This window comes from Mus caroli, chromosome 11, assembly GCF_900094665.2.
Source record: "Mus caroli chromosome 11, CAROLI_EIJ_v1.1, whole genome shotgun sequence".
Taxonomy (NCBI): Eukaryota; Metazoa; Chordata; class Mammalia; order Rodentia; family Muridae; genus Mus; species Mus caroli.
In genome coordinates this window covers 89,827,458-89,843,178 of record NC_034580.1, presented here as the reverse complement: position 1 = coordinate 89,843,178, position 15,721 = coordinate 89,827,458, and the positions used below count along the sequence as shown (strand labels likewise).

General features: G+C 39.7%; 1 protein-coding gene across 14 annotated transcripts in view; it reads right to left on the bottom strand.

Moving 5' to 3' along the window:
- Positions 1 to 15,721, bottom strand: part of Spag9 (sperm associated antigen 9) — a 129,084-nt gene that overhangs the window by 4,826 nt on the left and 108,537 nt on the right. For 7 of the 14 annotated variants that reach the window (XM_029483614.1, XM_029483615.1, XM_029483617.1 and 4 more), the window contains 6 exons: positions 13,329 to 13,477; positions 11,493 to 11,664; positions 8,631 to 8,744; positions 7,481 to 7,519; positions 6,434 to 6,610; positions 4,144 to 4,293 (listed from right to left, as the gene is read on the bottom strand). In XM_029483614.1, the coding sequence (XP_029339474.1) occupies positions 4,144 to 4,293; positions 6,434 to 6,610; positions 7,481 to 7,519; positions 8,631 to 8,744; positions 11,493 to 11,664; positions 13,329 to 13,477 (801 nt within the window). The remainder of the gene's footprint in view (positions 1 to 4,143; positions 4,294 to 6,433; positions 6,611 to 7,480; positions 7,520 to 8,630; positions 8,745 to 11,492; positions 11,665 to 13,328; positions 13,478 to 15,721) is intronic. The other 7 variants (XM_029483616.1, XM_021175540.2, XM_029483618.1 and 4 more) reach the window with 1 other exon arrangement.

Below are 15,721 nucleotides of genomic sequence, written 5' to 3'. Positions count from 1 at the left end.
TCTCTCTCTCTTCTCTCTCTCTCTCTCTCTCTCTCTCTCTCTCTCTCTCTTTTCTCTCTCTCTCTCTTTCTCTCTCTCTCTCTTTCTGGTCTTTAAGTAGCCTCTCTTTCCTGACTGTTTTGGGAATTGGGCATAGCCTATCTCTGATCATTCTATCAGACCTTTCTCTGATTCATCACTGCCTGCCCAGCAATTTGACATCATTGTTTAGGATTAAAGGTGTGTATTAGTGCTTGTCTGTAAGCCAGCCAGATGGATTGAATGTGTATATTCCAGCTGGATATCTTTGGATGTGATCCCTTGTCAGAGCAGCCACATTGCTGGATTAAAATTTCTCTCCAGCCCAAGAAATCCTGCTGATTCTCGGTGACCTGGGGTAAATTCTCCAGCTGAGACAATGAGTACTGGACAGGTGCTGCCGCTCCTCTCCACAAGCTCGCAGCAGTCAGCTCTGCTGGGCAGAGCAAGGTTATTCTGGTACAATCTAGCTGACAACTTGTTTAGTGGGATGAATTCTTCAGCAGAATCCTAAAAATGTGCACACTAAGAAACAAAGATATTCTACTGATGCACTGGAATTTCGAGTTTAGCACAAGAAAATGACACCATTGACTAAAAATAGAGGAGCAGAAGCAATAGAGTGTATGCACTCTTCTCTGCAAACCTGTATCTCCCTCTCCCACCCCCATATGCAAAGCTTTTTCATGTTAATGTCAAAATACAGAGTAAGCATGCTCGGGTCAAAAGCCAAGTTCCTCCAACTAAAATATAACCAAACCTTTAAGAAAAAAATAAGTTTGGCTCTTTTTTTGTTTGTTTGTTTGTTTTTGGTTTTTCAAGACAGGGTTTCTCTGTTTAACAGCCTGTTCTATAACTCACTTTGTAGACCAGGCTAACCTAGAACTCATACAGATCTGCTTGCCTCTGCCTTAGGATCAAAGGTATATACCACCATCGCATAGCTGCATTAAAAAAAATGATTTATTTATATATATGAGCACTCTATTTGCATCTATGCCTGCATCAGACAGAAAAGGACATCAAATTCCATTACAGATAGTTTTGAGTCACCATGTGGTTGCTGGGAATTGAACTCAGGACCCCTGCAAAAGCAGACAGTGCTCTTAACCACTGAGTTTTCTCTCCAGCCCCCAGCTGTTTTTGTTTTTTAAGGTTTATTTTTATTTTATGTATATGAGTATTTTTGCCTGAATATCTATGAACCACGTATATGCAGTGCCCAAGAAAGCCAGAAGAAGGTATCAACATCCCATACAATTGGAATAAACCTCTAAGTGTGTACTGGGGATAGAACGGGGTCCTCTGGAAGAACATCTAGGGCTCTTAACCACTAAGCCATAGTTCCAGCTCCAAGTTTAGCTCTTACATTTTAGAAAAACAATGATGTTGTAGAGTACACCCTTAATCATGGCACTCAGGCAAAGGTGGACAAACTTCGGTGGGTTCTAGGCCAGCCTGGTCTAGAGAGTCAATTGCAAGCCAGCAGGGCCACACAACCCGAGACCTTATTTCAAAAAACAGCAACAGCAAGCTACAATGGTGAAGACTAAGTGGCAGAGACAAAGGTTGCTGGTTACTTGCCTTTTAAGCTATTTTGAAGACTGTTACTATCTTGTTTCCCAGGATCTCTATATCCTGTAATTCAAGCCACACCCTTACAAATATGGGACTTCTGAGATAAATTATTGCTAAAACATTCCAGAAAGTGAATAAGAACACGAACAAGATGAAATTCAAGGTGTTTTTGTTGTTTTTGGTTTTTTGAGAGAGCGTTTCACTTTGTACCTCTGGTGTCCTGGAACTCACTACTCAGACCAGGCTCCATCTGTCTCTGCCTCCCAGGGTGGTGAGATTTAAAAGCATTTACTACCATGCTTTCTTTTTTAAAACAACATATTCACTATTAAAATTAGCGTCTGCTTAAAAACCAAGTCTATTTTCCAGGCTGAATTCCTAGAGATACTGTTAAACCTGGTTAAGCAATTTTTATGCTATTTGCAGACTCTGCAATGGAAAATATTTGGTGGAGGTGGGAAACTGCAGAGATGCCGACTAGCATATTCTTTAGTATGATTCCAACTGCCACACTGCACTCCAAGAAAAAGCCACCATCACCCTAGCTAAGTAGAGTCCCTACAATTCCTTTCCATAAAACATTCCTGTGCCAGTTTTTAATTACTTAAAATGCTTTAAAACTCTTCTGTTCTTGCTGGCATCCATCTCTAAACTTTACATTAATATATTTCTGTCTCCCAGAACTAAGCCAGAAGCCTTCAACCATCATGCTCTGGTCTCTTCTGACCACATGTGGTGAACTGCCACCAATAGGACCCTGCATTTTCTACTGTGACAGACTTCCTAAGTGTACTCTCTACAAGCATTTAATAGCTTCTGTTTGATAAGCCATTAATATACTAAGACTTCTGTGTTTAGACTAGTGTGTTTCTTTTTAGCAAGCAAACACTTGTACTTCTTTTCCCTTCCCCGTTTTCTGGCTGCTTCCATTTAGACAGTGTTCTGAGTGAACACATGACTCTCTACTAGCTAAGGACTCCCCATTGTACTACTCTGTCTCCACCATTACCAGCTGACTCAGACATCCATTTTCCTCACTCATTTCCACATCTCTTGCCCAAACCTAACCACATTGCTCCTCCATTTCAAGTTCTGCAATTCTCCTTTGCTTAAAAGATAAACACAAATTTTACTTGTGGTATTCTGAATGAAAATGCCCCCCATAGATTCACAGGGAGTGGCATTATTGGAAGTGTGGTCTTGTTTAAGGTGTTAGATGCTTAAGCCAGCTCCATCAACCGCTGTCTACTGATCAGAACTCTTGGCTCCTTCTCCAGCAGCAGAAGTCTGTGTGTGCATCATCATGCTCCCACCATGATGATAATGGACTAAACCTCTGAACAGTAAACCAGCCCCAATTAAATGCTTTCTTTTATAACAGTTGCTGTGGTCATGGTGTCTTGTCACAGCAATAGAAACCCTAACTAAGATACTTGGGGAAAATGCTTTCTATTTCTTTTTTCCTTCTTTCTGTCTAAATACACACAAGTATATACAGTATATGAAGGTCTCCCATAACTCATCTCACGTTCCTTTCTAGATAAGAAATTTATATATACTCTTAGCTTTTATCTTTTTAAAATATTTTAAGATGGCTTTAATCTTTTAAAATCTTTAGTCAAACTGGGGATATATGATATGCTCAGTAGTAAAATATTTGTCTAACATGTATGACAATACCCAACATTGAAACACAAACAAACCTATACAACAAGCAAAAGAGACAGAATCACCTCAGATGAGCCTTTAAAAAAAAAAAACAAAAAAACCAGGAAGTGCTCACCCTCCACTAAGCCGCTTGCTCCCTAATGAGGCCTTTAGATTACCGCCCTCTGACTTTAGATTACTGCCCTCTGATGCCGACTCTTGTCCAGCATCGTTTCTTCTCTACCTTATCTTCCTACCATGGGAAGAGCTATCAACTCTCCACCACGACATTTACAGCAGTGTAGCAACTTTTAACAACCTCAGCTCTGCATTGCTCTATAAAACCTACTGGAAGGAAGGAAGTGGTTAATCCGAGTGCTTGGAAGGGAGAGGCAGGCAGAGCTCTGGGAATCTGAGGCCAGCCTGGTCACACAGTCAGTTCCAGGACAGCATGTTAGACCTCATCTAAAAAAAAAAAAAACCTATTAAAAGGGAATGAGAGACTGATTTTTTTCCACATATTAATTTTAAGGCTGATGGCACAAGGTGAGAAAGTGAATAGATAAAATAATTTTGACATCAAGTTTTATGAATTAATTTTATTTCTTTAGTTTGTGGGTGAGGAAAAGGTTCTGCGAGGTGGATGGTTTGCTCAGGGCCATATAACTACAATTCTTCAGTTCTTCACACAAACCTTAACATGGGCCATTTGCAATTTATGATGCTCTTTCAAATGATTATTTTTTTTGTATGGGAAGAAACATATACATAGATACATGTAGGCAGAAAACCAGGCAAAATCCTTCTCCACATAAACAATTCCACGAGAACGCACACGTAAGTCATTATCAGTGTGACGTCTCCGTCACCTGGAGTGACCTCCCAGAACCAAAGACTTACCCATCCGGAAGTCAATGTAGCCCTCTCCTCCACTGATGACAAGCATGGACTTCAAGGGCGTCTGGCTACTGGGCTCCTGTGCAGATGACCCTGCCTTGTCAGCTGTAAGATCTGCTCCACTACTGCTACTTTGTGGGCTAATGACCTGACCTGTTTTATACAGAAACAGAACAGTGAATATCACTCATCACAGATGCAGCTAGGGAATGCTATTTTTTTAAAATACCTTTTCAAAGTTAAATAAATCACATGGTTGATTCCTGAATGCAATTGAAGTATTAGGAAGGGTGTAGGAGGATGGTCCTGAGTTCAAGGCAGTGCAGGCTACAGAAATCTTGATTCAAAAATAAAGTTAAACTAGACAGCATTCTGACTGCCTTTAATCTAAGGCCTCAGGAGGCAGAGGCAGGAGGATCTCTGTGAGTTGAAGGTAATGAAGCTTGCTCAAAGTAATGAGTTTGAGGCTGGCCAAAGATGCACAATGAAATCTTGCCACATACACACAGACACACACACACACACAGTATACATCAAGGTACTAGGAACACTGGTACCTTGAGTAAACCAATTATAAAGTAAACAAGAATAGATAATCTGCAAAGCTCAGTGGGAGCACTGAGATATGGGATTTCTCAGCTTCCTGATGTTACACTGTCCCAATTATTATGGACTCCAATTCTCTGGAACTCTTCTATAAGTCTATAAGTTGCCTTGGTCATGTAATTTTATTATAATAATAGAAAAGTAAATAATATAATATTTTAAATGTATTTCAAATTTATGAGTTTTTCTTCATAGTTAAGAAAAGTATGTCTTACTTTTAACTTAAGAGTATGCAAATAAAATTGCTGCTAAATGTGTCATTTGTTCTAAAGTTCAAATTCTAAGATAGAATCTTTGAGTATGAAATGTCATAGAAGAGAGAAATTTTTACATATTATTCACAATATGAACAATTGAACAGTCTCCACCATTCCTCTAGAGCGCTCTGACTGTGGGCTGGGCATGTAGCTTAGAAGCAGAGCATTTGCCTAGCCTGTGTGAGGAACAATGTCCAATCCCCAGAACGGGGGTGGTGTGCATGTGAGAGAGAGGGACAAAGAAAGCTTTGACTGGAGATACTTTCTCCCTTTTCAGAACCTGCTGTCCTTTGGTCAAATCTCACAGACTGCAAGCCTCTAGGGACTAACAGGACACTGTCCTATGATGTGATGCACTATGAATTTACATTTTGAATTGAAAGTGGATGGGGTGGTGTGATAGATCCTCATAGGCCTTCATTACTGCATTACTCAAGCTTACTCTGGAATCCATTAAGCCTGCTAGAAAAAATGTCTACAGTAGAGTCTTCAATAGAAGGCAAAGCATTCACAATGAAGTTAATACAACAACTTCATCCTTCAGGCTAACTGGCCTATGACAAATAACAATATTACTAGTTCCACTTTTAGATTTATACTACAAAAGAAAAGTTCATATATACAATAAGAAGGTTCAACATTGGGGGATGGGGTGGCTCAGTTGGTACAGGCCTTGATACACAATTGAAGATGAGCTTGGATCTCTAGCATATATATAAAAAGATGGGCAAGGTGGGCATGTGCAATACTGGTGCTAGGGTTCAGGTGCAGGTGCAGGTACAGGTGTATAAACAGGTGATCCCTGGAACTCATGAATAGCCAGTTTAGCTAATCAGCAAGTTCTGGATTCAGTATAGGACTCTAAAAAATATGGTGGAAAGCAATTAAGGAAGGCACTGGACATTGACTTCAGCCTTCATACATGCATGCATAAATGCATATTATAGACCATACACACACACACACACACACACACACACACACACACACACACACAGGGTTTGGTGAAGCACATCTGTAATTCTAGCACCCAGGAGGCTGATTAGAGGTATTAAGAGTTCAAAGGCAACATGGGCTATAGAGTGAGCTCCAAACTAGTCTCTGCTATCTAGGTAGACTGTGGTGTTTCAGGCTGGCTTTAAACGCACTATGTAGCCAAGAATGCCTTTGAATAATATACCGTGACAAAAATATTACCATTGATTTTCAAAACTTAGCAATACCTCCAAAATATGTTTTAGGAAGTAGGAATGCAAAATAATTTCATCCAAGTAATCTATTTTACTCTAATCATATCTCCTTTTTAGAGCTTCCTTAGGTATTACATTGAAATTGTGGGTAATCCTAGTAATTTAGTGTTCGGAGGGTAGTGATACACAAGGAAGACAGACACAATCACATGGACATCTCAACAGAATGACCTAACTCACCTGGGACTGCCACAAAGAATTTCACAGCATCCCGGTGCCCATGGAAACAAAGCTGTGCATGTGCCATTGAACAGTAGGGTATGAATGTCCCTGGAGTCACTTTATCACTGTTCTCATCACCATATACACGGATTACACTTCCAGGACGGTTACCTGGAGTCCCTGAGGTTTTATTTGCTGCAACAAAAAACCAAATACCAAGTATTTTCCTCTAGAAACTAGTACTGATGCAAGAGGTTACTGGTTAATCCTTATGATATTATCTAAGAGCTACAGCCAGTTGAGATAACGTAAGTGCAGCAACGCCAGCTCAAGGCAAAGCTGGAGAGAGATACAGCATGCTAGTTATTTTTAAGTACTTCAGTAATGGAGTAGGGGATTTTGCCAGTCTAGCAATGACTAAGATTCTATTAAGTTGAGGGAAACCATTATAGTAAACAAAGCAAAATTGAGTCATAGTTAAATCTGCTTAGTTTTGTTTTTAGTCCTTATTAAAAGGAAACTAGGCATCATATAGACTATAGTACAAAGGTATGTTCTTAAATATGATCTTTATAGTTCATCTTCTGATTTTTTCCCCATGGTAAGGAGCGGGACAGCTTTGCTTAAAAGAATCTCACAAAGATGCTTGAATTTATGCCTGCCTGACAGTTTGCTGGATTCCTATAGAATGGCTAGACTTACAAAATACCCCTGATTCCATGGGTAAGTGAATGAAAAAAATATGATTGATAATAGAGTAAATAATGTAGATTAATGACAGCTTTAAGAGATGTTTCATGTTTTTATTGGAAGGAAAACCAAGTCTGAAAGAAAGTTTAGCTGCAACAAAAGATGATCAGTAGACTAAGCTGCTGAGCAGTTGGTGGCTATGTAACAAACATTTAAAGTAAAACAAAAACAAAAACAAAAACAAATTCTGCTGCAATGCAGTGACTGCGAGTAGGTGACACTGAACAGCATTTGAGAGGGTGCTCTAGAGACGAGGAGAGCCTCAGAGTGGCTCCAAGAAGCCAGACAGAAGTTTGGTTCTGGATCTGCACTTACCCCTTAGCCCCAGTAAACGTCCCTGGTGGAGGATTACGGCTAAAGTGAGAGAGGAGGAAAGGGGACATGGGGGGGTGCACGACAGAAGGAGAAGCATTACTGTGAGCGAGCGCACTGAGCCTCTTCTACACGGCCCTACTGAATCATGCCGGCCTGGCAGAGCACCAAAGGATGGACCGTTCCTACCAAGGCCCCTATAAATACCTTTGCTCAAAAAACGATGATTTGATTTCTTATGACTTTATGAAGCCATTCCAGTGAAACAGAATCAAAACCCTAAGACTGATATGGAGTACATTCTAAAATTCTCTTTCTCAGTCTACCCAAAAGAAACCACTGTTAAATAATTAAGCTAAATGCAACCCTCTTTTAAGGAGAAAGGAGAATTCAAACATCTTGGACTGTCTTAAGTTTAGGAAGTGCTTTGAACATGCAGTCCTGTAAGGAACTGCACCAAAACCAAGGAGGGACTGAGAACATAGAGCCTTTAAGGGGTCCAAATCTACCTTCTGGTGTTCTTCCCTCCCTTCCTCTGGACAAGGGAATTTGCTAACTTATTTGATGGACTCTCCTGCCCCAGACTATTCTTGCCTGTGCATTTTGTACACAAAAAACACTTAGTGAATGATCAATGATCAATGTAATGGGATACATATGAGGAACATACAAGATGCAATTTGTTCTCTAAAATAATAAAGCCAAATTCCTTTCAAACAGACAGCCTGCCTTCAGTCTGAGGAAAGAGTCAGTGATCTAAGATTTTTCCCACAAGTTTTTTTTTAAAAAAAAAAAAAACCTCTAATACAACAAATAGTATAGCCACAACTATTAGCCAGAGTGAGTTAAAACTATGATGAATGAAATGCAGTGTTTCTGAATACTGGTATAATAGGGCTCAAGAGAAATGGACTTTTTATAACAAAGATAAAATAGGGCTCTGGCTCCTGAATTGAGAAAAGGGCTTCCTACAATGGAAACATTGAAATGTGGACAATAGTCTGGATACTTACAAGCTGATTCTGTAGTTTGTAAACTGATTTCAGCGTTGTCACAGATTTGCCAAATCTAAACAATTCCTTTGGTCTGAATTCTGGATAAATTATCCCCTGCAATTCTTTGACTTGTGACAGTTATTTTAAAATGTACTTACTTTCTGTCAATGGGATGGAGATAATGACACCATTTCCAGTCCCCACCCACAAACGATTGCAAGACACCATAAGGGCTGTTATCCTCACGAAAGAGAAACCCAGTTTTCCAGTACCTGTAGGGCAGGAAGAGAAAGGATAGCTTATTGAGAAACTAAAGCAAGATTCTAAATCCCCAGGAGTCTCTGGTTTAAAAAGAACAAAGAAAAAAAGTGTGCTGTAAAGGTAGGTGTGTGTGTGTGTGTGTGTGTGTGTGTGTGTGAGAGAGAGAGAGAGAGAGAGAGAGATGTCTAGAATGGCTCTGAACTAACTATATAGCCAAGAATAACACTGAACTCGTGATCCTTCTGCCCTTACCTCACAGACGGTATACTTATAATAGAGTAGTGGGGTTGTGGGTAGGCACCACCATGTTCAGCTCAAAGCAAACTCTTATTGGTTATATTGCTTGACAAGTCAAGGCTAATAGAAAAAGAAAATTCTACATATGGCTGGCATTACTTAATCAACCAGAAAGAAAGTACAAAGGAAAAAAAAAAAAAAAACCTCAATTAAGGGATCTACAAACCCAAATCAAACCCAAACAGACACAGGGAAGCAACAACAACCAAAAGTTGGAGTTTGCTAGATTGGGAAATCAAATGTCATTTGATTTTATAAATGGAAAAGGTTCTCAATTTGCTTTAAATTTTTTTACATGTATAAAAGTCAATCTTTGCTAACAAAACATACCTTTTTTCTTATTTATAGACTTAGGCTCTAAGTCAGTTTAGGAGTATTAGGATACCATATAAAACTTAGGAAGAACAAACAAGTATGTGTGTTGTGTGTATACATATATATAAATATATTTACTTTTAAATATATTTTACTTTTAAATATTTTATGTATATGAATACACTGTAGCTGTCTTCAGACACACAAGAAGAGGGCATCAGATCCCATTAGAGATGGTTGCGAGCCACCGTGTGGTTGCTGGGAATTGAACTCAGGACCTCTGGAAGAGCAGTCAGTGCTCTTAACCACTGAGCCATCTCTTCAGTCCCAAGTTTTTATATTTTAAAAGAATTTTTGTAATTTCTCTCACTTTTAGGAAACATTTGAGACAAACATCAGTGACTCAAAGAATTTCGGTCCTGATCACACGAGCAATGTAAGAAGCAATCTTTTTTTTTTGGGGGGGGGCTGTCCTAGAACTCACTCTGTAGACCAGATTGGCCTTGAACTCAGAAATCTGCCTGCCTCTGCCTCCCAAGCACTGGACTAAAGGCGTGCGCCACCACTGCCTGGCATAAGCAGCAATCTTAATTCCCGTTCAGCCTAAGCTAGCAATTTTTAAAGAAAAATGTCTCTTTAATGATTGATTGTATGTATGTTTTGCTGCATATGTATGTATGCATGTGCATCACTCACATGCCTGGTGCCTGCTGAAGTTAGAGATGGGTGTCAGATCCCCTAGAACTGCAGTTAAAGATGCTGAACTGCTGTGTGGGAACCAAACCCAGGTCCTCTGCAAGAGCAGCCAATGTTCAAATATTCTTAAATACTGAACCATTTCTCCATCTTTAAGCTAAGAATCTTTAATCAAGAGTCAAAGTACAACGCTAAAATTCATGTGTGCATGCTTTTAACATGCTTGATTCTATGGAGAGAATACACAACTAGTTAGCTTCTCTGTGGCCAATGACCAAAAAAGGATAAAAATTATTGAGAGAAAACAACCTTTCCTTAGGAAAGGAGTCCTTCACATTACTGTTAAACCTATGAAAAAGGACAGTTGGGTGTGGTAACACACACCTTTTATCCCAGCTCGAAGAGGCAGAGAGGGGCAGAGAGAGAGAGAGAGAGAGAGAGAGAGAGAGAGAGAGAGAGAGAGAGAGAGAGAGAGAGAGAGAGAGAGAGAGAGAGAGAGAGAGGCAGAGCGGGAGAGATAGAGGGAGAGGGAGAGAGGCAGAGGCAGAGGCAGAAACAGAGGCAAAGGTCTCTGAGTTTGAGGCCAACCTGGGCTAACCTGGGCTACAGTGAGACTCTGTCTTTCCTTTTTTGTTTTCTTTAAATATAGGACCTAAATAAAGGTCCCTCTTCAATAAGACAGAAGACCTGAGAGTAAGTAAACAAAGACCAAGAAAAACTTTCAAGGCAGAGGATACACAGTACATGTGAAGGCACACAGTACATGAGAGGGCATACAGTTTATGTGAGGGCACACAGTGCACATGAGGACACACAGTACATGTGAGGACACACAGGACATGTGAAGGCCCTGAAATGGAAGGAACTTGTCAATATGGGTAGACTGAGAAGGGAAACTAGACTAGACCATGTAATGTCTCCTTGTGGTGATCCAAAGGTCATTTAGCCTAAAGGCTAGAGTCAAAGTGCATCAAAATATGTTTGCCCATTATTTACTATGTATAGAACAGAAGAATAGAGAAAGAAGAAGACAAGTTAGGAAACACAAAGTTATCAAATGGGAAAAAGGACAGTAACCTGGCCCAAGGTGATAGTGATCAAGATAAAGTATTTGACTTTAAGTAGTTTCAAATTTGACAGAGTTCCAGGTGATCAAAAGATGTAAGGAATAAGGAGGAGAGAAATAAAAAAACAACAACAACAACAACAAAAAACCAGACTCTAGTCGAGAACATGCTATTCATTGGCATCTCTGTCCAATACTTCCAGTGATGACAGTTAACTATTCAGTGACTCTCTCAGAGCATTAGAGGAGAGTAAAGTTCAACTGTAGTTGTAGACCATCTGCTCAATATATACAAGGCCCTGAGTTAGTGCCACAACACTGCATAAACAAACCAAAATAAAGCAGTCCCACTGATTTTCAAAAAGAAAACATTTTGGAAGCTTACCTAACATTTTGCTTACATAAGGCTCAATATCCACATCCTGGAGATGTTGGTATGTGTGTGCATGATAGAGGCGGAGCGTGGAATCCAAACGAATGGAGACCCATACACCATCACCCACCCATGCAAGCTGCCGTACTTGGCTCTCCTTCCTGGGGTGTGCATCAAATGATTTCTAGAAGAGATGTTAAATAATGAAATTATTGTTTGTTTTGTTTTTCAGGACAAAGTTTCCTTATGTAGCCCTGGCTGTAGACCAGGTTGAGCTTGAACTCAAGAGATCTGCCTGCTTCTTTCTCCTAAGTGCAGGGACTAAAGACATGTACCATCATGCCTGACTAAAGAAATTACTTTTGTCTCATAGAAAGTCATTTAAAACCTAATAAACTGGGGCTGGAGAGGACTCTGTGGTTAAGAGTACTGTTTGCTCTTCCAGAGGACCTAGGTTTAATTCCCAGCACTTACATGGCAGGTCACAACTGTCTGTGACTCTAGTTCCAGGGGATCCAACATTCTCAATACAAACATACATTGAGGCAAAACACCAAAGCATGTAAAAAAAAATTAAAAAAAAAAAAAAAAAACAACCAAAAAACCAAAACCTGCTAATCTGCACAACAATCTTATGACTGTTTATTAAAGGAGTCTAAATGTGCTTATCTTGTATGACTGTTCTTCCACCACAGAATGCAATCCTCCGTATCCCCCTCCCCCCCAAATAAAAACAAAGGACCGAGTAGTAGTTGGGCATGGTGACTGACACATGTAATCCTAGCACTTGGAAGTCTGAGACAGGAGACCTGCTGTGAGTTCATGGCCAGAGTGAGATTGTGGCTCAATAGTGAGACAAGAACAGAACCAAGTGGAGCTGGGCTTCAGCATTATACAGGGGATTACCTTAAATAAACAGTGCTGGCCATCCAGACTATGTATGGTGTTCAAAGAGGTGATGTCAGGATTTGGTGTTGTTACAGAGCAATGAGAAGTAAAATCCTATGGGTAACTAAACTAAAAGGAACCCACATTGTTGTATAAGGAACAGCCATGAAAAATAAATACCAAATGGCTACCCGTGGAATGGATTTGGCAGAAGGAATAGCCTAGGCTACCTTAGCCTCATGATGCTAGACTTATGGGAGGGTTCTATCATATCTAGCATTAACTGGAAGATTCCTAAGGAAGAAAATGAGACATGGGCCAGGAAGAAATACAAGTCTCACCTTAAAATGTAGTAAGAATGGATACACTGTGACCAAAATTTAAAATCCTGTTTTTATAAAGCTTTTCACTGTAATGTTATTTTTCAGTGTGTGATACATATGCAGATGATTCTGAATGTACATGGGGTAGAGGCAAAGGAACTCATGAATCCTCTCAACCAATCCTTGTATGACTTTGTGGTTCTTGTATCAAGAACCACAAAGTCAACCAGCATGATGGTGCACACATAATCCCAGCACTCAGGAGGCAGAAGCAAGTGGATCTCTGAGGTCAGCATGGTCTACATAGTGAGTTCCAGAATAGCCAGGTCTATGTAGATAGACTTTGTCTCAAAAACCACATACTCAAATAAAGTGTATATACAAATACATACTAACCTTTATGTGTGAATCCTCTGTCCTTAAAAACAAAATAAAATAGAACCCAAACCAACCAAAAACCCAAACCAAAACCCCATCATTTCCTAACTTCATAGCCCAAAATGACAAGGGAAGTAAAGGACTAGAGAAAGCTAAGACATCCAAAGCTCTATCTAAAGTGCCCTTTAAACACAGAGCTGGGAAAGCATCCCTCTGCGAACACCAATTCAGTATGTACCCAAAATATAGGCTAACTTGCCTCTATCTTCATAGCCTTTGGTTGAACCACATAGATTTTGTTCCTATAGCCACACCAGACTTTGTCATGTACCACAGTCATGCATCGTATGGAATGATGAGGACGTCCAAGGTCTAAAAGGTGATAGTTTGACAGATCCCATTGTCCATCTTTAAAACAAGAAGCAGATTATAGTTAATCGTCCCACTTTTTATTGATGAGGTACTCAAAGCACCATATATTAAGTATACCTTTATCTGTATAAGCTACAAAGCTGGAAGAGATCACAGAACATCTGCTCCAACCTGCCACTCACTACTGGATTCCCTTTAAAACATGTTTCTAAAAGTGATAATGTAGTTCAGTATAGTGGTGCACACCTTTATCCCACCACTGGGAGTCATAAGCAAGCAGACTTCTTTGAATTTAAGGTCATCCTGGTTTATATAGTAAGTTCCAGGCTAACCATGGATACTTAGTGAGATCTAGTTTTAAAAGAAAAAGCAGTTTTGTGACAAATCAGGCATAGTTTATTTGAACATGGTAAGTCTTTTTAGAATTAGAATGGACTTAGGGCTTGGGGCATGACTTAGAGGTAGAGTACTTGTGTCACACATGCAAGACTCTGGGTCCAATCTCTAGTAGCATGTACCTGCACATAACATGCACAAGAACAGATAGTTACTTGCTGGGACGGGGGTATATCTTGCATTGTGCTAGATTCTTAAGTAGAAATTGAAGGCAACTCATTGCTAACGTGTTAGGAATTATTCATACACTCTGGGTATCTATAATTTATAAATCTGAAATGCAAAATGCTGAGAAATTAAAAACACTGAGGGCTAACATGACACATGCATTTAATCACCCATTAGTCTGTAGTTTTGCCTAATGGAAAGACAATGTTTTTATTGTTATTATTTTTGTTTTTCAACACAGGTCTACTCTGTGTAGCTCTGGCTATTCTGGAACTCACTCAGTAGACCAGGCTGTCCTCAAAATTAAGAGATCTGCCTGCCTCTGCCTCCTGAGTACTGAGATTAAAGGTGTGCACCACCACCACCTGGCTTTCTATATCTTTTCAAACCAAGCATTCTTGTGTATGTTATACCTATCATTCTTTACAAATCCTTCATGTTAATTCCACTTTATTGAATCCCACTGCATATGTAGGATCATCACCAGCCCTGTTATAGACACTATATTTCTGGAGGCTTTAGCATTAATTACATCTTACTGAGCTGATAGTCAACCTTTAGATCATCCTGACTCCTTAGAAATCTCTTGCTCTTTTGAACCCAATAGCAAGACTTGATATTGATTGCATATGTGTGTGTATACAAAATTTGTTTTATTCTGCAAATATAATTTATTCTACTTATCAAAACTTCTATTATTTCACTTTTTCCAGTCTTTCACTGACTAAGGGTTTGTGAGTAAGTGATTAAAATGCTGGCCTCGGTTTCCTTCATTACTGTCAAGTAAAGAAGATGACAACAGAATTTCTCATAAGAGCTTGTGGTGATTTGAAGATGCTTGGCCCAGAAAGTAGCACTGTTAGGAGGCGTGGCCTTGTTGGAGGAAGTGTGTCACTGTGGAGGTGGGCTTTAAGGCCCTCCTCCCAGCACCTGGAATTCAGTCTGTTCCTAGCTTCCTTTGGATGAAGATGTACAACTTGAAGCTCCTCCTGTTCCGTGCTGCCACCTTGATAATAATAAACTGAGCCTCTGAACCTGTAAGCCAGCCCCAATGAAATGTGTGTCCTTTACAAGAGTTGACGTGGTCAAGGTGCCTGTTCATACAAGTGAACCCTAACTAAGACACAGCTTGTGAAGTTTAAATACAGAAAATTCTAGAGAAGACCAGAGATGGCAACATACAGCCTCCTCTCTGTGATGACATAGTCATTAACAAGCAATCTCTACATATAAATCCGTCCCAGGAGCCTAAGTATCATCCCCCTAACACATCTGTATGCCAATAAGGACAGAAGACTTCATTAAAACACAATTAGTTTTCCTTTTCACATAGCTTTCCTTTTTGCTTGACCTTCAACCTAGTGGATAATTACACACATAGCAAGGTTAGTTATAATGATACATATTTTCCTTAATTCACCCTATTTGAGACAGACCTTCTCAAGTCACTACATCTTTACCTATGGTTGTAGAAATAATGTAACAGGAAAAATGATTAAACTGTACTCCACTGAAAGTTTACTGGGGGCTTATGAACTAGAAATAATTAAGAGCACTTCCTGCTCTTGCAAACCATGTTTGGTTCCTCGAATCCACAGCAGATGACTCACAACTGCCTATAGCTAAAGTTCCAATGAATCTGATATCCTTTGGCTTCTGTAGAAACATACATATTTGTAGTGCATATAAACTCATGGAGATACATGCATACACATA